The 23,381-nt window shown below is 44.6% G+C and overlaps 2 protein-coding genes across 20 annotated transcripts in view; both read right to left on the bottom strand.

Moving 5' to 3' along the window:
• The window catches only part of Epb41l2 (erythrocyte membrane protein band 4.1 like 2), a 159,746-nt gene that overhangs the window by 13,786 nt on the left and 122,579 nt on the right, over nt 1–23,381 (bottom strand). For 5 of the 19 annotated variants that reach the window (XM_052169868.1, XM_052169869.1, XM_052169871.1 and 2 more), the window contains 9 exons: nt 19,914–20,065; nt 15,535–15,597; nt 13,564–13,710; nt 12,217–12,318; nt 8,095–8,154; nt 7,346–7,903; nt 5,595–5,717; nt 3,719–3,817; nt 1,989–2,069 (listed from right to left, as the gene is read on the bottom strand). In XM_052169868.1, coding sequence (XP_052025828.1) covers nt 1,989–2,069; nt 3,719–3,817; nt 5,595–5,717; nt 7,346–7,903; nt 8,095–8,154; nt 12,217–12,318; nt 13,564–13,710; nt 15,535–15,597; nt 19,914–20,065 — 1,385 coding nt within the window. The remainder of the gene's footprint in view (nt 1–1,988; nt 2,070–3,718; nt 3,818–5,594; nt 5,718–7,345; nt 7,904–8,094; nt 8,155–12,216; nt 12,319–13,563; nt 13,711–15,534; nt 15,598–19,913; nt 20,066–23,381) is intronic. The other 14 variants (XM_052169879.1, XM_052169881.1, XM_052169874.1 and 11 more) reach the window with 14 other exon arrangements.
• On the bottom strand, nt 15,608–19,907 carry LOC127674052 (band 4.1-like protein 3). The gene has a single exon (XM_052169889.1). It carries the CDS (start codon nt 18,407–18,409, stop codon nt 17,756–17,758), a length of 654 nt encoding a protein of 217 aa, XP_052025849.1. The 5' UTR covers nt 18,410–19,907; the 3' UTR covers nt 15,608–17,755.

Genomic DNA, 23,381 nt, shown 5'->3' on the forward strand with positions numbered 1-23,381 from the left:
GACTGAGAACTGTTGTTTTAGGAAGACATAATCTCAGGAGGGAAACTATAGGCTGCTCACTCCAGGACGGGAGCAGGAATCACAACCAGCACAGAATGAAGAGTGGCTAAGCCGGATCCTGCGGGAGCATGTCTCTCCAACACCGACATGAGTCCTGTGAGAGCACGTCTCTCCAACACCGACATGAGTCCTGCGGGAGCATGTCTCTCCAACATACCGATATGAGTCCTGTGGGGGGGGGGGGACATTTCAGGGGGAGGGAATTAAAGATACAATGGCTGGGAAAATTCGTGTCCTCAGGCTTAGAATGCTGAAGGAAGTTAGCAAACAGCTCTTGAGGAAGAAACCCAGAGAGGGGGCAACTGAGAGGGCAAGAGAGTCAGGTAAGCTCCAGGTCAGGGGAGGCTAGCCCTCCTAGCAACCCTCACCCCATGTCAGTGTGCTAGCCCTCCTGGGACCCTCACCCCATGTCAGTGTGCTAGCCCTCCTAGCAACCCTCACCCCATGTCAGTGTGCTAGCCCTCCTGGGACCCTCACCCCATGTCAGTGTGCTAGCCCTCCTAGCAACCCTCACCCCATGTCAGTGTGCTGGCCCTCCTAGCAACCCTCACCCCATGTCAGTGTGCTAGCCCCCCTAGCAACCCTCACCCCATGTCAGTGTGCTAGCCCTCCTAGCAACCCTCATCCCATGTCAGTGTGCTAGCCCCCCTAGCAACCCTCACCCCATGTCAGTGTGCTAGCCCCCCTAGCAACCCTCACCCCATGTCAGTGTGCTAGCCCTCCTAGCAACCCTCACCCCATGTCAGTGTGCTAGCCCTCCTAGCAACCCTCACCCCATGTCAGTGTGCTAGCCCTCCTGGCAACCCTCACCCCATGTCAGTGTGCTAGCCCTCCTGGGACCCTCACCCCATGTCAGTGTGCTAGCCCTCCTGGGACCCTCACTCTAAATTCAGTGAGCACACACAACTTTATCTCTAACCCTCAGAAACCAAAACCAAAACAAACCAACAAGCAAACGAATTCCCGTAAATCATGGAACATGTAATAAAAATACCATGCTTACAAACATCACACACACAGAGTCTTTCTCAAGCACGCAGTTCTCATATCTAACAGTGGCCTTCTTGGAGACCGCACTGTGTTCAAAGCCGTGTCTACCATCTGCCTCTCTTCTCCAGCAGATGTAATCCACAAACACCTCTTTTCCTTTCTTCAAGTTGTGAAACAACATCAAAAACAAAACAGAAACAAAACCACCTTGTTCTCCTTTTTTAAAAATCAGTTAAAATAAATGAAAGAAAATCCAGAGAGCTAGAAAGACAAGAAAGGAAGAAAAGAAGGGAGGAAGGGAGGGAGGGAGGGAGGGAGGGAGGGAGGGAGAGAGGGAGGGAGGAAGAAGAGGAGGAAGATGGCGGCAAACAGACTCTTCTCATCACGTGTGACTATAGCCTAAAATCAAGCAACTCCGTACATTACCTCGTTATAACCATTCTAACAAGCACTGAACTTAGTTTAAATAAACAAATGCATAAACAAACAAGCAAATAAATAAATAAATAACACCAATATACATTTTTGTCTTGAAATATTAGATATTCTTTCCTTCCCTCTACTACTCCAGATTACAATAGGGAAGAAAGCCTTGAAACCATTTAACAACTAGGCATAAGACGTCTTGGTGGCTTTTGTTTTGCTTGAGTTTTAGGGAACTGTCAATAACTGCCATTTGTTTTAAAATGTGTGACAAGCTGTCTTTAAACAGGCTGACAGGAGTCCCTTCGCTGGTCACCAGAAGTCCCCACTGTCTCGCGTGTCACTGCAGTGGATGCTGAACAACTCGTCATGTTTTGTGCCAGTGTGCTTAGGACCTCTCACAGGACAGGGCACGCCAGGCTCAGAGGTGTCTTTCCCATCTAAGGAGGGAACTGGACTCCACCCAGGATGTACCGGAGGCGACCACACACAGCCGTGACAGGAAAGGTGCTTACCTGATCGTGATCCAGAGCTGCGTCCCCTGTGATCACAATGCGCTTCTCAATTCGTGTTTCGGAGATCCCGCCTTTCACAGTCTATGGTCAGAAAGAAGAAGGGGCGATGACCAACCAACCAACCCAAGCTGGCGAGCAGAGGAAAAGGCGGAGCCCAGCTTCCACCAGTCACCATCTTAAGACCAGAACCCAGAGCATCGCGTGATAGTTCCTGTGCCACATTTCTCGATTCCACAGAGGCCTACTGTCGAATCAGGCAGTTATCATACGCACCCTCTGACTGAAAGCAGACCTCAAAACACCAACATTCTGGGGAGATTAAAATGGAATGGATGCCATTTTAAAATCTAAATTCTTTCCATGGGGATAATCTACTACAGTCCCTGTTTCTTCCCTATCAGTTGGCCAACTTTTGAAAAGGAAAGTAGCGAGAAGAAAAAACTGTTTAGGATATGTAGAATCACAAACACTTGGTGGGTTTTACACTTAGAAAATCATCTGATACTGTAGGTTTTTTGGGGGGGGGATTATAAAATACTTTAATTAAACTGGACCCTAACTTGCATTTCCCAGCCCAAGGCAAGCTCTGTTCTTGGTCCAGAACAGGTAACCTTTTCTTTTTTTTTTAAATTTTAAAAAAATTTTTTATTCGATATATTTTTTATTTACATTTCAAATGATACTGTAGTTTTTGATGCTTGATTCCAGTCCTACAAATTCATTTCGTGAGTTCACTCGATTTAGTGCAACTACAAAGAATACTTGCATTTAAGACAAGGAAAACAAATGAAATTTTCATTAAAGGTTTGAACTGATGGCTGCTTCTGTGTGTCACTGTGCACTGGCTATGCAGAAGACTAGGCTGAAAGAGGCCCTGCATGGATGGCCTCACCAGGGCTACCGCTCAGGTGCAGCTCTGAGTACCGGGGCCATGCTGGAGATGTTCCGAGATCCTTCAAACAGAACACAGCCAATACCAGAGTCCTGGGCAAGCACACAGGCAGCCTCTACAACCTTCACAGTTCACACGCCAAGTCACAAGCAGTGGCACAGAACTGAGAAATAATGCCCACCGCTAGCTTTACAATTTGTAAGAATGAAGAACCAACATATAATTTTTAGTTCACAAAATTTCTTACTATTTTTGTTTGCTTCTTTAAATTTGTCCAGAAACATGACACACTTAAGACCATTAAGCACTAATCCAATGTGAAAACAGAAGCAAAATGAAATGCTGGGAAGTCAAACGTGAACGCACTGACTGACATGGGGCAGTCAGCTGGAAGCTTCTTCCCAGGGTCTCAGGAGATCTGGTGTGACGGTGATTTAGACATCCAAGCCCCAGATGCAGCAGATGCTGTCAGGCTGAGGACTCTGGGTGATAAAGTACTAAATATTTAGAAAAGGCTCTGGGTAAATGTCAAGTCTACATACCAGGATTTAAGTAAATGAGAGAAGTCTCACAGTTTTACTAAAGTACTACTGTCTATGCAGCTGTCTTAAATATACTAGTCATATTTTTACCCCCTTGTACTTTACAAAACTGAAATTTGGTTCAAAACAATTTGTCATCGGAGCCTAATTTCTCGGATAATGTAAGAAGGACATTTCAGTCTGTTGGCACTGTCTGTGTCTCGCTTAAAAGTGTGTGAAGGAATAAAGGAGAGATACAGAAAAGATCTGTTGGCCATGTACCATTCTCTCCCTAGGGCCCCCCTAGGTCGCTTTACCTTGGTGATGTGTGTGGTTGTCGTTGTTGACGCGGACTCAGATGTGATGGTTTGTGCGGTCAGTAACACGCCCGAATCACCACCAGCCCCGCCGTCAATCTTTGGACAGTTGGAGGAAAAATACAAAGTAACGCTTAACTTCCATCACGTCAGAAAAGACCCCCCACTGCGTATGCATCTTCTAAGAGTCCCACAGCTGGCAGGAGATCCTAGCTTCCTATCCTCTGCGTGTGGTGGTGGTGCTTCAGGGTCCAGAGAGCGGCTGACAGGGAAAACAGAGCTGTGAAAAGCATGATGTACAGAGATAAACCGTGTCTATTAGGAGAGGAAGAAGGAGGAGGAGGTGGGTCTGTCAGTCATCTGAGAGCAAATAGCATTTATAGAAGCTGGAGAAAGAAGCCAAGAACCGGAGGAAGACGTTGCCACAGTGACCAGAAGTACTGGCTTTGCTACTGTTTTTAAGCACAGGTGGGTAAAAATAGGTAAACATTTTCTCAGATTACTAAGTAAGGTTATTTACTTCTCTCGAATATATTCTATAAAATGTACAAAGTTCTTACAATGGTTGATATCTCATGAGTATATATATAAGTGCACATAATGATAGTGCATGTGTGGGTATACACACATAAACATACACACATATGCCATTGTATATATTTTTAAAAGAGCTACTTTGTTTACATTAACACTAGAAGAGGCAGAAGATTCTAGAGTCTGCCAGGAAAAATAACAAAGCAAATTAATAGCTTAGTTTTGTGAGAATCACAAACACAGTTCCCTATTTCCTACAAGGAAGCTTCTCTCAAACTCACCTCAGGCGCCTGATCCCCTTTCTGAGAGGCTTACCACACTGCTGATCTAGTCAGAGCAACATCCTCACAGACCTGCCCACAGTGGGTTTGTTTGCTCTTATGTGGTATAGTTAACACGCCTGAAACTGTTTTGATAAATGTTGCACACATGTACGCATTCAGTCTTACACAGACCTGACATTCTTCCCCATAGTGCAATCCTGCCAGAGAAAGGTAAATTATTTATCATGCCCACTTTTACACAGGTCCGTTTTGAAACGATGAACCCATTTGTTCCCTTTCATTGGGTGAACCTGAAGATCACCGATTTGACTTTGGCTGCACTGCCACGGACCTCCTCCTCAGCACTGACATCACAGGTTCACACCACTCCCAGCTTTGAGCAGGGATCTGAACTCGGGTCTTTATACTTGTGTGGGAAGTACTTTACCTAAAACTAAGCAATCTCTCCAGCTTTCTTATCTAAAAATATCTTTGGAGAACTAGAGTTCTGCAGAGCTAAAATCAAGTATGCGGTTCCTGTAGTCACGTGGACACTGTTACGTGGAATCCACCACACATGTCTAAGGTAAGGACCCAGAGTAAAAGAGAGAAAGTGTATGGGTGCCACTAATGACAGAATAAGATCTGAGTTTATTTGGTCTGCCTTCATGAAGCAGTGCAGGGAGGAGCTTATCTACATAACACACTGCATCTAGAAGGCTTTGCTAGGCCAGCTGATCCCAACAATGTGCACACTTTTAGCTACAACAGGCCAGAAAGGCCCCGTAATAACAGGAAAGGGCACCGTGTGCAGTCTGTCTTGACCAGCCATTGCACGGCTCTCCCGTGGAAGGACCAGGTCACCAGCATGGTCTTCCTCCTCTTCTCTAACTGAGGTTTCTCTTTACTGCAGCTCTCTGTCTAATTTAAGACAGCAACAGAGCTAGCTGTATTGTCCCAACAGTTGCAGTGTGTGGAAAGTGAGGTCAAAGCCCAGATCCGGGGAAGACCCTGAGAACAGAAATAGCCATGGTAAACAAGAGCAGGGACTCAAACAGTGCACGTCTTGAGCTTTGTACCTGCGGAGACTCATATGTGATGGTTTTGGTCTCAGTTTGAACAATGGGGACTTCCTTGGTGGAGATCTCTGTCCTTTGTGAGGCGTCAGAAATTGTTACCATCTCTGTTTTTACCACTGGTGGCTGGCGTGGAAAAGGAAGGGAAAGGTAAATTCTAGTGGTCATGAAGTAGAAGTGTTTACAGGAACCTTCAAAAATAATTGTTAAAAATATCCAAACACAAGCTCATGCATGGAGAGTAAGAGTAAAAGCAAATGAAGTGAAAGATTTAAAAGATATGTCTTCAAGTATATCTCACATACACAGACATACACACACACTGTCTCTGTCTCTCTTACACACACACACACTAACGCAGTAGCTCCCTACATTGCATTCCTCTTCAGACTGTGCGGGTCCTAAACCACTACACTAACACATGTACCTTCTCCTTTGGAAAAAAAAACGAAAGACAACAGCGTGTACTGTATGAAGGTAAGTACCTTTATCTTCACTGATGCTTCAAACCCAAATGTGAAGACTTACTATTTCTAACTGTAAACTCCATGAACCAAGATTTGCTCTTTCCCCTGCCAATTTCCGACACCACTGTCAGAAAGGGTATTTTCAAGTATGAGTATTTTCAATTACGCTCACCAGAAAGTTTGCTTTTTTCTGCATTAAGTACAATGAAATGTTATATGTAAAAGCAGCCGATCAGTGCTGCCTGAAGTTCTCTGAACGATTTTAAGCATGAAGAGGGGCTCACAGTCTGTTAACCCCGCTCGGCATCCACGGCATAGCGGACTACAGCACTACCCAATGTGAGAGCTGACCTTTGCGAGAAAGCTCCCAGCAGGTATAACTACTTAAATGGAAAAGGTAGATCAGAGTGTTCAAAAGACTCGAGATGCCTTTTCTGAAGTGACATAAGAAATGTAAAGTAAACTATTTACTTCAAGACAAACCCACTTAAAGAGTGTCCGCTCCATCAGAGAGAAAATGCTGATAAATACTGACAACTGTGGGCATTGTGGAATCCAGAGACATTCCTATGCAAGTAAACTATCATGTGAGTCAATGCCCCTCACGATCAAGAACCAATCTGAGAAAACTACACAAGGTTCTCTTTCTTGAAACTATAAGAAGAGACACATCTAATACAGATTGGCCCACAGCAGAATGGCAAACAGGCCAGGGTTGACGGAAGGAAGGGTGTGCCTCCAGTGGACTCCTTAGTCCTTGGGTGCCAAGAAGAAAAAGACTTAACCAAACCACACTCTCCCTGGACTCTAAAGACCAGTCACAGTGGCACTCAAGACATAACATTCGCCCCACTGCCTCACAGCAGCAGCAGCAGCAGCGGCGGCGGCTGTGAGCGCTAAGGAAGAGGCAGAAGAGGCAGGGAGACACGCGCAGTCACCTCAGGAGCACACACTGGACCCACCCCTCACGACTCTCCACAGTACACACACATCTTACTACAGAAACCCATGAGAAAAGGCTTGTGATGGAGGAAGGCATGCAAAGAAAGACAAAGCACCCAGAACATGCGCGGGAGACCCGGAACATGGAAGGAAGGAGGCAGCTGCAGTGAGACCTGCAGAGGAGCGACAAAGCAGTGCCTTCCCTTCTTCCCACAGACAGAGAAACCAGGCTCTTGCTGAGAAAGATGGAGGAGAATCAGGAGAGGGTGAGGAGTGGCCGCCGGCAGCCGGCGTTTCCACCTGAGAAAGGCGCTAGAGCTGGCTCGTGCTGAGACGCCCATTTACCTCAGAACAACAAATAATCTCTGGCAAACCATCAATGTCAAGGTGGGGCACCTCTCCGTTAACTCTGTGCTGGTCGGCCTCCGCTTCTTCTCGCACGGCTTGCTCAGTGGTGCCTCCCTGGGCACCCTTCTCTCCAGGGAACTTTTGGGCAACTACATTTTCCTGGGCCTCTGTTTCTACTGGGAGCTCGCTGGCCCCTGCTTGTCTGTCTGGGATGGCTTCGGGCATGGCTGCCTCCCTCTCTACTACCTTGGCGCCTCGGCCGGGCTCTTCCTCCAGCTCTTCGTCACACTCCTGCTCTTCCCTTATGGTGCCCTCGGTCACTCGGTGGTGGGGCTGGTACTCTCCCACGGCCTCCTCACTCTCACTGCTGCTGCTGCTGCTCTCAGAAGACAGGGAGGTGGAGTCTCTGTGGGCCCCAGGCTCCACCTTACGACTCTCCCCAGGACCACTCCCCGGTGACAGCTCTTTACCATTCATCTCTTCGGCGATTACGCTTTCGTCTTTCCCAACCTCTGCCCGCTTCTCCTCCACTACATTCAGAGTCTCATGTGAACTCTGTACAAAAACAAGACGGATGAGGGAAGACAAAGATACATGAATACTTAGAAACAGCGCAGGCCCAAATTAACTGATGGCAGATTCATGTCATGAAGAAGAACAAGATGACTGTGATGCGGACTGAAAGGGAAGCGGGGACGTGAGGTGGATGAGCGGGTGAAGGAATGACATTAACATGGAAGGAGAACCTTAACCGCGTCCCCGGCTCCAGAGCAAGGCCCTTCCGGCGTGGGCGTGGGAGGACGAGTCTGCGGAACAAAAAGCAACCAAGGACACCAAATCAATACGGTTTTACCTCAACAACCTCCAAGACAGAGACGTGACAGACAACGCAGACACAGAGCACAGAGCGCTACCCTGCCAAATCCTGCTCAAGGTCGCACACAGGACAAGGAGACAAGTGCCACAACACTTACGAAAAACAGACAACAACACAGCCCACAAAGAAATCTTTAAAAAGTATTAGGACTATTCATGGACTTGGAAAATGCTGAAGAAAAATGTGCTCTTACACCTAAGCTCAGTAACCAGCTTAAAGGATAATCTTCACAACTTAGAAACCTGTTCCTGCAATACTTTAGTCTGAATCTAGAATAAGGGCTGGTACCCCAAGTCCTAAATAAATGCAGCATCAGGATGGATTGATTAACTGACTGATTTCCTTTTTGGATGGTGCTTTAAAAAAAAATCTTGGATTGGCAAAATCATGTTGGTTTCAAACAGCTATTAACATTAAGAGTTCATTCCAGAAAGTTCCTAACACCTCAATTTGAAGTAGAGATATAGTAACATAAATGACTACAGTCCAGTATTAACTGGGGTGCAGGGTTCTCTTAGAGGAGGCTCAATGCTTCATGCTCCCCTACACTTAGAGAAATAAAGCAGAGAGACAAGGTTTCATCCTTGTGGCACTCCTATTAGTCACCAAATCAAAAAACCAAAAAACCAGCAACAGTGCTGTCTACTCAAAATATCGCCCACACTGAATGCAGATGTGCACCGGTCCTCTGACCCTGCTGATGCTAACCGTTGGGCCATCAAGAAGCTAACTGTCCCTAGAGGTTTTCCTAACAGACATCAGTTACATCAAGGGTCCCAGCAACCAAGGGCACCAGAGCTAAGTTATACAACTGTCTGTAGCTCCTACAAACTATGCTACAGACTCTGTAACTGGTTACTGTAAAAAAGTCACGGCAACTGTACGTTTGAGTTGCTCAAAATGAATGCTATGTAAAAATGTGATCAACAGAAAAGAATCACCTTTTCACTTTTACTGAAAACTCAGGAGTTTCAGATATTAAACTGAAAACTGCAAGCCTGTTTTTATAAGCGAGGACATGTAAGTACAGACTCCTCCAGAGACGAAGCCGCCTAGAGCTCAGAGCAGCTCTCAGGGACACTTCTCCCGCTTCCTGCAGGCCAGGGGCACAGCTGCTGCTGAGCCGCAAACGGCTGCCCAGGGTTGGCTGCCCAGGGTTGGCTTGCCCAAGGCTCCAGAGGATCATTCCAACACACTTAGCGCAGCAACTCGGGTCGGGCATGTGAGTGCGGCCTTAAATGACACACTACCAGAAGACAGCTGGAGTCTGGGTTTGAGACCTGAGCTCTGCAAAGCTCAAGCTGGCTCTGCTTAGGTGAGCCTTTTCTTCTGTGTGTTCCCCAAATGTTGGCATTTTCCCCATCTATGAAGTGGTTTATAATCATATTCACCGTTTCCTGATGCTTCTCCCAGTGACTGCACTAAGTGGAGGGACCTGTACCTAAATGCCCCCAGAATGAAGGGCGGCTCCTGTGCTTTTAGTAGGGGTGGGGGGAATGAAGTAAAATGCACCTCAGGCAAGCGTGAAAAGGGCGCAGAAGAAAGCGGCTCTGTGGGTGCATTAGCGTTCACAACAGCGCCCTCTGCTGTCCAAGTGGTGGCTTTCACACTAAGAGAAAAGCCCTGGCCACTAAACAAAATGGATGTTATCTCCTCTTCTAGGCTCTAGAGGTCAGAAAAGGAAGAGCAAAGAGTTAGCCACACATCAGGACAGACAGCAGTGACCTACTGAAGGAAAGGAGGTTACTCAAGAGAGAACAGCAGAGCAGCGCACACTGGAAGGGGAGATGCGCATGCTGGCGATGGAAGCTGAGGTGGAGGTGTGCTGAAGCCTGCTTCTGCTCCTTGCCTGACAATTTCTGGCAGCTGTCACCTACAGAAGCCATTTATCACAGAGCACTCGGTCCCCAAGCCCCGGACTCTGACATCGGAGGTAGCCACCTTCCACAGAGAACACTCTCCCCAGCAGCCCTACATTAGAAATGCCCCTTTCCTGAGCTGGGCCCTGCTCTCCACGCCCTCCCGACAGAGCCTAACTCCAATGCTCCCTTCTCTGCTGCATATAACTGCAGAGACGGTCCCGACAGAAAGGGGGGCACTTGTTTGTTGTTTTTTTTTTTTCAAAAAACGGTTTGAAAAATAAGACAATCCCCAAATTTGAAATATCCACGCATATTTAACTTTCATATTTCTATCCCCTATTCAACACTCCCTAGCCAGCCTGAGAGGGTAAGCGAAAAGCTATGACAATCCTCAGAAACTTGGAATGTCATAAAGAGTGAAGTAGGAAACCCCTCCGCGCCCACCAAGGGCAACTTTTTAAGAATCTTAATAAACCACATTCTCCAGCAATCTTTTTAAAAAAAAAAAGATAAATGCTTGTCACGTATAAAGTGTTCTTCAGAGTGGGAGAGTGTGGAAGTTCTTAAATTTTTCAGCAGAGAAAAAAAAAAGCTTCTGATCTTAATAAAAATTGTGAAATCCCCAAGGCATCTTAAAGCAACAGTGTAGCTCATCCCTCACGTCAAGAGAATACAAGCTGTAGGCCACACAGTGGTTACCTACCCATTAGAGACTTAAAATCGACTGGCTTCTGATTTTCTGTGCTGTCCTGCCCCCAAAATTATTTATGGTCAAACAAAAGCCATTTTAAAATTCAGTGTATTTTTTTTTAAACAAGATACCACTTCTTTTTTTAAAAACAAACAAACAAAAACCCCACCTAGGCGGTTGGTTAGTGAGGAGATGGCTCAGCAGTTAGGAGCCCCTGTTCTTGCAGAGGACCCAGGTTCGATTCCCAGCACCCACAAACTGATTCGCAAGCATCTGTAACTCCAGTTTCAGGGATGTGATGCCCTCTCTTTGACTTCTCTGGGCACCAAGCACACATGAAGTATACATATATGTAGGCAAACACTCGCACATAAAATAAAAGTGAACACATCTTTTATCTTTCTTAGACCCATATTATGAGACTTTGGAAATTTTAAGCAAATACATGGACATGGGTTTTTTTCCTACTTCTCAATAATGATTATCATCTGAAGATAAATAAGAAACCCTGGAAAATGACCAGTGATAGGGAGACATAAGAATACTACAATGCCATCAGCTCAAGTCAGCGCCTGAGCGCAGACTTCCAATGGCGGTGTGTTACCTCAAGAGAAGATAAGAAACAGACAAATAGCCAATAAAGATTTCACAGGTGAGGGAACTAGAACACAGGAGCAAAATCACCTGATACACATAGTATATATTTTATACACACGACAGAAAAAAATCCGGTTATTTCAAGTGTAGAATAATCCCTCTAGGAATGCTCCCTGATTAAACATCATATAATTTCACTCTATAAATCATTTTATACTGTGCATTCATAAGACATGAGATCCATAAAAATGTAATTTTAAATATCTTCACCAAAATTCTAAGTAGTATCGCCAAAAGCCCTTTAAACGCTGCCATCTGAGTTGGCTCCTGTGCATCCTGATTAACCTTCCATTTCCGGGTCCTTAGGGCTTAAAAACCTCCTCAGCTGTGTGTGCTCTCCTTTAGCGTGCTCTTCCGGTCTCATGTTCTCACCAGTGAGAATCCGTACGCTTTACGTGCGTCTCCTCCTGGCCCTTCTAACACACACTACATTTTACCTTTTGGCATTCTTGCTGTATGACCATCTGCAGCCACTGAGTGTGTGTGCCCGCGGCCTCCCTCCCCAGCAGCCCCTGAGCCTCAGGGTTAGCAAGCCAGCTAAGCGACCTACGCAGGAGTGGTGTGGGAAGAGTGCCAAGCCTGGTCCTCCCTTGTGACGATGCTCAGGGCGCAGAGAAAGAGACTGCCGCTAGTTCTCTGAGTAACTTTGGCTGTTATGAGCCTAACTTTTTAAACATTCAAAAACTATCTGAAAGATAAACTGACAGTAAAAGTCGCATTTCTGGCTGCGAGCAGAGACGCGTGGGGGAGGGGAGGCAGACGCAAGGATGAGAGTGAACACCTTGTGCACCCGAGCTGCCGCCGCTTCGGACGTCTGGGTGGCCGCCGTCAGGTACTTCTCCTTCGCGGACAGGACATCCCTGAAGACATCCTGGCCTTTTCTCTATTGTTTCAAACAATGACACGATCAACACAAAGACACACACATCACACCTTAGCAACACAGACGTACAAGGACGTGTGGGGCAGTGGAGCAGACCGGACAGAACAGGACACAGAGGAAGGCCGTTCAGTCCTAGGGCTGAAGCCACTGCTTCTCTAGAAATTCTAGACCAAGCTGCTGGACCCATCGGCCGGAAGACTCGCTTTGCTCCTTCACGACACCCAGCGTGGAGCCTATCTAAGCTCTCCAGTTGAGAGGCTTATTTTTCAGTTCATGTGTTTATAAAGCTCTGCTCTCCAACCAGTGTCACGAGCGTGGAACATATCACTACTAGGGCTTTGCTCTGGGAGGCGGGCAAAGCCAGCAGTGGACTAGCCAAACCAATTTTTTATTTTATTTTATTTTTTTATTTTTTTGGTTTTTTCGAGACAGGGTTTCTCTGTGCAGCCCTGTCCTGGAACTCACTTGGTAGATCGGACTGGCCTCGAACTCAGAAATCCGCCTGCCTCTGCCTCCCAAGAGACATAATAAAAATTGTATCATAGTAGCTTTCAAAAAGGGAAAAGCAAACTATATCAATCTCAAGAAGGGTGTGCCCATGAACCGTGTCTGTTAGCATTAAGAAAAACCATGGAGGCAGAAAACGGGAGGGAGGCAGAGATCTTCTGAGAGATTGTCAAGGCAGGCCTCGTGCCGGGAAGCAGCAGGCCTTACCTCCTGTTCACACAAAGGAGAATGTTTAGGCTTCACTGCTGTTTATAATGTTTTTCCAAGAAGTTTCATAACTGTATTGCCGTCTAATATTTTAAAATATTTCAAAACTTTTGAAGAGAGCTCATCAATCCCCAAAGGTAAGTCTTAGCTCCTTATCTTCATGGTAATAACCTTAAACTAATCTGCATACGACACACTCTCCTTCACAAACCAAGCATCCTTACTTGAGAAGCCAATAGCTTCTCTGACAGAGTACTACATTAATTCCTGAATTGTCCTACTGACCCAATACTACTAATTTATTACCTAAAGATGATAAAATTACTCTGAAAATATTTCCAAAGCACTTTGAAATGCATAAAATTTACCTAAGAATTACGCCAACAAATACTACATTGTTAATACTTAGTAGTTTAAAAATTGTTAGCAATATAAAAGAATTTACACGGGAACATTTTCTAACATCTGAGGATCCACACACATGGGGCAGGGGCACGTGAGACACAGAGCGCCGGGCAGCCAGGGACATACCGCTTGGGTCTGGAAGGACAGAGGTGTGACACGCCGCTTCTCCCATTCACTGGGGCGAGGCTCAGGTATGGACTCCATGAAACTGCGCTTGAGCTCACTAATGCTAGCCTGGTGTTTCAGAATGGCCTCCTGGGCCTTGTCCAGGTCCTAGCAACATGTGCCACGACAAAGGGGAATCCAGGGCGGAAAACCCAGCAGGGCAAAAGCAGAACCAAAAAAACACAATAAAGTAAATTTATGATTCAAAAGCCCAATAAAGCAAGAAAAATGCCCGGTCTCAAAAGCCGTATTATTATCTGTGGATAGCCCTGAGTTCATATAAATTTGAGAACAAAGTCATTGAGTTATTTTACTCATATCTGAATGATTTTAATTTCTTCTCTATTTAGAATTTTAAATGATTTTAAATTATTCAGTTAGAAGGGAGTCAGGGAACTGAGTATAAATAATGGCTAAGAACCCATATATATATATATATACATTTGGGTTTAAGTAGCAGCCTACTGCTTTGTTAGTACAAATTTATCTTTGGGATAAAGGCTCTTACCAAGTTGTGTTCTGTGAATACAGTAATACACAGAAGGGTGAACACAGAGACACACTTGGCCTGGAGGGAGAAGTCTGTCCAGAACTATCACCAAAAGCGGAAAAGCCAAGGGACAGCTTTGTCAGGAAATCCCAAATGCCAGTGTCTTTTAATTCTTAAAGAATAGAAATAACTCCTTCCAGAGACCTTTTCTGCTTGGTCTCTCTAAATGAACCACACATTGGTCTCCTGTAATAACAAAACCAGGTGAAACCCAGCCACCTCATAAACACAAGGAAAAAGCCTATTCATTCGGCTGTCACTGCCGTAGGCCCTGAAGAATCAGCAGATATAAAAGAGAAAAACACAACAACAAAATCAAAACAAAATGGAAAGTGGCTCTGTTAGCAGTGCACGTATAATCAATGTTCGGGAATTTGAATGGGTGTAATTTTAAGTGTTTTGTTGTATTTCAAAAGCAACGGCTGCCTGTAGATTATAGTCCCGCTCCCAAGGCAGATCATGCATCTGACCAATTAGCTAATCCAGTCATGCACAAGCACGGTAGTTCACCGTGAGCTTCTAGAGCTATTTGGGAAAAGTCCTGACACCCTGAGCCCACTGCTCAGCATGGGGATTGACTGGCTTGAGACCAGGCACGTTTCTTGCATCTGTTCAAGATAACAGTGTTACTTGTTATCCTTGACAGCACTTTAGTAAGTTAAGCAACAACACATTTCAACATTGTCAAAGCTGCCAAAGCAACTGAAGAGATTAGTCAGATTACTCAGAGCTGCAGGTGTCCCTGAATATGCTGCATACCCCTCCAAAGGGGCCTGAAGGAAAGATGTCCTTCTGTGACAGGGAGAGCACACTTTACAGCCCCCAGTGCCTCTCTCCCTGCATTTCTCTTCCTCCCTTCCCTTCCACCCTCTCTCCTCTGTTATTTTCTTTTAGTAAGAACAATCCTATTAATTAGCATATTCTCAGGTCCAAGGCATTAAAGGGACCACAAGCTTCATCACACAGATAGCAGTGAAATTTCAAGCAGGAAAGCCATAGTTCAAGGGTCAAGTGAGTGGACCAACATTATATAAAAATTACCTACTCTGTTTGATGTACATTAAACTAGAGATTGTGTTACTTCACATCGTATAGCTTAAAGGTGATCTATTAGGGAAACGGGCTTACTTAGGAATCAATCTAACTTAACTAAGAAGAGCTTTTCTCCCAAGCTGATAGCTGGAGATCTTACAGCAGATACATCCCTTCCTATACCAGCTAAGAACCGAGGCAGACCGGTAGCATGCACCCCCAGTTCAAGAGCCCCATGCACTACATGCACCGTGTCTGAGGAGAGCAGCCAGCCAGTCTGTGCGTGACCTCCCGTCCACAGCAGCCTGGCAGCCAGAGGACAGAGCAAAGCCTTCAGAGTTCATACAAACCTCCAACATTAAATTGCTATGTCTGACATAAATATTATCCCCGGCTACTCTCAAGGTATTTTTCTGTGAAATTAAATCACACACAGGGAGAAAAGGCAAATAAACACAAGTGTATATCAGTCATCGAGCATCACAAACAACCCAGAATTTCATAATCTAAATTCTAAAATAAAAGAGAATGAAAATCTTAAGAGCCACAACAAACAAAACTTCAGGTAAAACCACCGTCATATCCCATCCCATCCCAACCCCAAGTCAGGGAGCAGCAGGCAGCAGGCACTTAATATCTAACATAAGGGAAGCAGACACCTGCTCTGGGCACATCTCTGCATCTTCCATCTTCCCCTGAAAAGCCACTGGCCACACGGGCAGAAAGGAGGGCTCCCGGCAGGGCTCCACCGCCAGGCGGGGGTGCTGTGTCCCACGGATGTGCAATAGCGTGAAGCTCGCTCCGGCCCCGGGACACGCCAGGCCAGTGGCTGTCTTCACCTAGCTGCTGTGCATGATGGAATGGCCCTTCGTGTGCGTGGGATGGACAAGGGCAGCTCACTCTTTCTCAGTCCATAGAGTACGCTCTACTTTAAAGAATTTTCTTTTTTAAGCAGAATAAAAATGAGAGTACAAAGATGGCAAAAGCCAAGTGGCGATGGAACAAGGGACAAAGACGCCAAATTGGTCTTCGGCTAGGAGTAGGTTACCGACTTGACATCGCTATACATTGTCCCGTCAGTTTTTAAAGAGCAAAATTAGCCAATTAGCTTTTTTTCATATTAAAAGGGATCTTTCAAATATATCTGCTTCCCATAAAATTTTTATGCAATAGTTTTCTGTAGTTAGGTATTTCCAAATATTTAATGACCCCAAAAATCAATTTGGAAATGGGACTAAGAAATATTGAGTAAATGTTGACAGTAGGAGACTCATGTCAGAAACAAAAACAGACACAAAGGGAACGTCAGCTTCCCAGGCTAACCCATCCATGTGCTCCTCTCCTGGGCTGCAGTGACAGTGCCACAGAGTTAGAAGGAATCCTGTGTTCTGACCATGTGGTGGTGTGTGTGGGAGGTAGGAGGGAGCTAAGAACTTTCTCCCCACCTCCATGTCAGAGGTGAAGAACACGACATAGCTACGACAAGTTGGTGAAGAGTCAGTCTCTACTTTCTTGCTCAACATTTAACTCACTAAAATGTTGATATGAGGTTATTTCTCAAGTAAATGTAAAGAATTACAATTTCTTCTACAATGGTATATTCATTCCATTTCTTATATTTTTCTTTGTTTGCCCTGATTTCTATGATATATAGTCTGTGTTGATAGAATCCCTAAAATACAAGACACTTAATCAACCAGACCATATTGAACAAAATAATTAAAAATGTGCTGCACATACTAAGGCTGACTTCCTGGTAGTGCAGAGGTAGAACACGTCAAATAAACTCTTACACAGATGTAAGAAGTCTCAGACACCTAATTTTAAATACATAAGAATAGAAAGGCCAACCTCTCATATTTAGTCTAATATCTCAAAGCCATGGTTCATTTTTAATTCATACTACAACAGAACTATCATCTATCTTATAAAATACCCGATGATGACTCTTATATAATTACATAATTCAGGGTAGGAGAAAGAAGACTAAGGAAAACTTATCTACTTGGTCCCCAAATGCTAAAAGTACAACAGACATGGAGTTTCTGAGACTTGGAAACATCAGGAGTGTAATTTACATATAGACATGGGCTCGTAAGTGCACGTGCAAGCTGGAGTTTTGATCAAGATTAGAATACTATGTTCTCCTGATACACGACAATTACAATTATGCCCAAAACATTCTAAGTTTCGTTTTAAAATAATGATCACATGCTTAAGGATCAATATTGATACTTATCGTCGAGACACAGCTAATATGAATGCTTGAGGACGTTACAGATTCCCAGCTCAGACACTCCTGTAACAACATAGCATGATGTACGACTATTTATACATTGATCCTACCAGTTTGCTCTGAATTTAGAATGTGTGCTGACCTGGACTTCAAATAGCAAAGGGAAGTATCTTAACTCATTGCTCGTGTGTGTGTGTGTGTGTGTGTGTGTGTGTGTGTGTGTGAGAATGTGTACATACTACTTTGAGGGTAGTCAGTAAAACTGATGCACATGTTTAGACTCTATCAGAAGGGGGTGTGACAAGAGAGGGAGGGTGGGCTTCAGACACTGCCGCTTATGGAGACATGGAGGTCACTGCTTCTTCTTCCTCTGGTTTGTCATTCAAATCACAGTCATAAAAGACGTGGAGTGCCGTGGCCTTCCCCTCCAGATAGCAGAGGGCTAGTGCCAGAGGAAGGGAAAGAGTGAGGGAGAAAGCAACTGACTGCGAGGCCGAGAGCAGCAGCCCGAAGCTGAGGATGAGTGAAGGGATGAAGGAAGGCGAAGTGATGGGGACGCGATGCTGGACGCCGGCAGGGAGAAAAGAAACCCAGAGCGTGGGGAGGCTGGGGAGCGCCAGGTACCCATCTTCATCCAGAAGGGATGGGAAGCCAGAGGCAAAGCAATGGTGAAAGGGAAAGGGAACGCAGCCGGGGTCAGCGTCCTTGGGGACAGCCAACCTGAGAGTCCTCTCATGCACAGAAGGACCGTCAGGTTGAGGAGGGGCGACCACAGGCTCGGGGGCAGACTCCAGTGTGGCCGCCTCAGAGTCACCCTGCTCTGAGGTTCCAGCCACGGAAAGCAGCTCGAAGCTATCTAGTGTGGTCTGATCAGCCTCCCCAAAGGGGTCTTCCTCTGAAATGTCTGACAGCACGTCCACTTCAAGGACTGGCAGGAGGTAAGGGGGGGGAGATGACGTACAGCACATGAGAGGAGACAGGGGGCACATGCACGCGGTCTAGTTAACAACCCACGGGTGGGTGGGTGGGAGTCCCACAATGGTTATGTTCAAAGGAACAAGGAGGAAACAGGAGAAAAGAAGAAACATTAGTGAAAACTTCACTCCCAAGTAGGTTTCATAAAAACAGCAACTAAAAACTTAACTGAATAATCAACTTTTAAGGAGAGAAACTGGCCTCCTTTTATCACATACAATTTACACATATTAATGATTATTAGTTTTTAACTAGCATGACTCAAACCTAGTTGCTGACACAAATATTAAGAAATGCTAGAAAAATGCTCACAGAACTAGTCATTTGCTAAAGACAAGAAAGATTTCATTTAGAACGTAATACAAGACCATTTGTCTAGTTTTTTCTCATAATTACATATATCAACTTAAGACAAACTGAACAGATTTCAGTTTCCTCAGATAGTCTGTAAGCATAATTTAAAAGATTTCTGAGCACTTGGCAGTTGGAAGATATCATCTAGAACATAAGCTGTGTTGTTTTTTTAACTAAATGGTGTTTAGCCAGATAATTTTCCACACGACAATTACAAATTGTTTAACGACAGGAAGCGAATGATTCGTATCCCCTGCTGTTTGATGCCCTGCCCTGTGGCACGTGTCTGTGATGGGCACAGAAGCTGTCGGTGCTCGCCAGGACTCCTACAGTTCCGGCAGAGGCTTCAGCTACAGCTCCTTTAGATGTCCGTCCTGCATGTCTTTACATTTCTCAAAGACAGACTTAAAAAAGCACGGTAAGTCAAAAGGATGATTCAGGAGTTGTGTGTGTGTGTGTGTGTGTGTGTGTGTGTGTGTGATTTATTTCCAATGTTGCATATAAAATAATGCTTTGGGCAAGCATGGGAATGATCTGTGCAGGAGCTCCAAAGCTCTTTAGTCGTGGGACTGGTAGCCACCGGAAATGACTTTAGTAACAAAACTGACAGACTTAAGAATGTCTCAGTTCATTAGTTAGAGTGGAAGGACAAACAAGGCAGAGCAAACAAAACAGCATACAATCTTGCACTCTTCAAAGCTATGGATTATTAGTGGATTTTCTTCATAAAGAATATCTTAATTCATCTAAAAAGTAAGTCATAAAAGACAGGGATTACCTAAAAGTAAGTAATAAAAGACAGGGATTACCTAAAATTGACTAGTAATAAAATACGGAAATTTCAAACCACATGGCTTTTATCTTTGGTTAGCCAACTTATAATAAACTAAGCAAACAGAAAATGCTAGTGCATTGCTTTCTTATACTTGCATAATCTACTCTGTTCTTACATTATTATAATTTACACTGAAACAAATATTTTACTCTGAAAAAAAAATAAAAAACGAGGTTAGACATCACAGTAGCATGATCCTCTTGAAACATGGAAGATTGTAAGCACCGGTCACACAACGACAAGAAATTCTGTTCAACGACTGAAAGTAGCAAAGAGCCTGGGTCTGAGCATCCTTCCCCGCAGCGCGAGCGCTAAGGGAACGGCCTTACCTTTCCCTCAGCGAGCAGGGGCGTGGCTTTTGTTGGACTTCTGCTGTCCCTCCGGCCATCCTGGATGGTGACTCCAGGGCCAGGCGCTGATCCCTCCCCAGGAGGGCCTGGGAAATCCTTCACAAGACTTTGGTCCACAACGCCAATCGGGGCTGACCAGAAGATAAGTTGAAATACATTAGAGCCGTGCGTGTAAAGTTTGGAAGAATGTAGTCCCTTGACCAACTGTAACTAGGACATAGTGTCTGAACTTTGGATATATAAATATGTAATATAAACTTGTTATTAAACGAATACAAAACTCTAAGTTTTAAAAATTCTGAGTTTTTAAAAATTAATCCATCCAGCAAATCAGATTTTCGAGCATGTGGCTGACCCGGGAATTGGCCAGTAGGCGGAGCTCTTGGCCAACTGCAGAATTACAATGTAAGCAATACTCTGGGGGTCTGATCATTGCTATATATACCTTTTTAATAAAATTTTGTATCAAAATGATTTGTTTTCAAGGGGTTTTAAGAAATCCACTGCAAACTAATTTATTTGCATACTAAAAGATAGTAGATTTAAGAATTTACCTACATTAATATTTTTTTGTTCTTCTGACACTTCTGAACTTCTCAACCTGACCAGTGACCAGTTCTACTGCCCCAAAGTGACCATGTGCCCTGCTGTCCTCTCACAGCGAGGCAGAATCTACTGTACTAATGTTTTTATCATAGTGCTGGATCACCTCAAGAGTCAGCAAGCCAAATGACAAGTCTCTCTACCAGAGGCTCTTCCTGAACAGTGGAATCCCCCAGGTCTTTTCCTCCTTATAAAAAGTGCTTCACAGACACCCAGTGGTTTGCTTTTTCCCATGCACCAAGAAAAATTCCAATAAACAAAAAACCCACAGGGCTGGAAGCTGTTAGAGGGTGGTGTGTGTAAGCCATCGTTTCGTGAGGGATCTACCCTTTCGATCTTTGTTCTACAGGAACCAAACACCCCACACCCCTGCCTGCCCTGTCCCGACTTGCCACTTTCCTAGGCCTGTTTTTATTCATCAAATGATACTTCTACTTAGCCAGGAACCCCAAATTCTAGAACATCACCCTTAACACTAGCAAATCAGACAGGGCCCTTGAATATATTTTTTGAGCATGGCATGGTGGTGGTGGTGGTGTTTTTGTAAACCTCTATTTCTACACCATTTCAGCCTTTAAAATTTTTCCGATCTATAATAAACTTTTCAAAATCCACATAAATTGTTAGAACATTAAAATGAGCTCACATCATACATTATACCTATTTATTTCGTGAAGCTGGTTTTTGTTTTTGCTAAGATTTTACTAATTTTCCAGTGTAGAAGCATATAATTATGCATACCTCTTGGACTTATTTTACAACTTTAAGCACTCACTGCCATCACAAATTACAAAATGAAAAAAAATCTGACCTATAGTTTCAACTATACTGATATATAAGTCAATATAAAATTAAAAATTACAAAGCCAAGTTGACAAAATGTTGATGGCACACGTTTAAACACTCACCCATTCTAATGTGCTCTAACCAAGTGATCTGCTCCAACCCAAGGGAGCACCACAGCAGCCACTGTCATGTGACCACCACTGTCATGTGACCACCACTGTCATGTGACCACTGCATCCCAGTGTGTGGGCTTCGGGACTCAGTCTTCTCTCACCATCCTCCGGGGACCAGTTGATTCTGCAAAGCTGACCCTGCGCGCTGCACGACAGCACCAGCGCACTAAGGATTCCCTCAAGGGCTTCCTACAGAATGGACGCGCAAGCCTAGCAGAAGCCAGGCTCTCCTGCCATGCCTGAGTGTGCTGTCGTCTCTGGGCTCTCACCTCAAAGCTGCTTTGCACCTTCCACTGTCTGGGATGGCCGCTGTTCTCTCAAGTCTAGTTCTGCCTCCCTTTCATCCTCCTAGGCCTCTGAGGGAAGCTTCCTTCCCTGAGGACCCTACTTAAGCATCCCGGAATCCCTCTCTCTCCTAACTCTCAGGTTCAGAAAGCCCTGCTCCCCCCACTTCCCTATGCATAAAAATTGCTGTTTCTAGTTCCTACCCTCAGGAGGCTCCTGGCTTTATGACAGTCACCCTGGGTGATCTTAACTCGTAAGTCTTTTAAGGCTACCTTAAACTGTGCCTTTAATGCAATCACTAAAATATTTTCCTAAACTTTAAAAAGACCATTATTTACCTATCTGTATTGTTCGAACCTTCAAACACAGTACACATCAGTAACACTAACGGACTGCTGACAAAAGGCTGAGGGAAGAGGCTCTGCCCTGGCTCAGAGCAGCTCTGCTGTGAGAACGAACACACACACACACACACACACACACACACACACACCAGCCAGAGTTCACTTGCCATAGGAGCATGGAAAGTCTCCTACTTCTCACAATAAGGCAGTCATCCTTTGGATGAGCTGTCCATCTGATGGATCACAGCATCCGAAACACAGAGGAGAAAGAAAGGGCTGGTGCCACGCCTACAGCGTCTCTGCCTTCTGCAATAACTGCTCAATCAAGATGGCAGGTTTCCCAAAGAAGTGCACAGACTACAAAGATGCCCTGGCTGACTGTTGTTCATTAGCTCTAAGACAACATGAGAACTCTACAGCCTCCCACCTTAGAACAAAAGCTGGTGACAGTCCCCAGAAGGCTCCTCGAGGGGCAGAAACAATAGCAACTGCACCTTCCCTACCCAAGGCAAGGGCAGACCTGAGAGGCCCACTATTCAGTCTGGCATGGGTCTCCAGATCTACTAAGGAGCATACTTAGTTGTTGGCCGACACAGCTAATTCTCTATAAACAGTCTTATCTGGAAATATGGACAATTCTTTGCTTGACGCATGTATTTTTCTGATGGTTCCTTAAAACTCTATGGAAGACTCTGCTGAGTTAACAACCACATATATCAAAATACCCGCAGGCAAAGCCTGGGAGGTAACTGTGTGCAGCTGCACCTGCTTAGGAATGTCAGGAAAAAGAGGGAAAGGCTGCTCTGTGAGAATCCTCTACTCATGAAAGAACGTTGGTCTAGGAATCGTCTGCTTTATCTAATTATTTAACATCTTGCTGTTCAAGTTCATATTTCATATTTGCATAGTTATATACAGGAACAACAATCAAAATGGGATTTTTGCTAATAATGCAATATAAAATTAAAATGTGTCAAACTATTCAATATAATGAAAAAGGCTGAAAAACTTTCTTTTCACTGAAAATTAATATCATTTTTGTTATATAACAAGAAAAGCAGCTTAATAAAATGTAACATGATAACATCATCTTTCATATAAAAACATATTATTAATTCCTAATAACTAATAAGCAATATGACAAACATGTAGAAAAGAAATATCACCTGACTTCCATGAATGTTTCTATGCAAGACTATAAACATGTAGCTCACAAGGACTCTAAGAGAAGCCATTAATATTTATGCTATCTCCCT

This window comes from Apodemus sylvaticus, chromosome 23, assembly GCF_947179515.1.
Source record: "Apodemus sylvaticus chromosome 23, mApoSyl1.1, whole genome shotgun sequence".
Taxonomy (NCBI): domain Eukaryota; kingdom Metazoa; phylum Chordata; class Mammalia; order Rodentia; family Muridae; genus Apodemus; species Apodemus sylvaticus.

What these genes read in the sequence shown, in the direction of transcription:
- LOC127674052 (XM_052169889.1), bottom strand. Translation starts at nt 18,409, where the DNA reads ATGTGCCCCCTGTCTCCTCTCATGTGCTGTACGTCATCTCCCCCCCCT.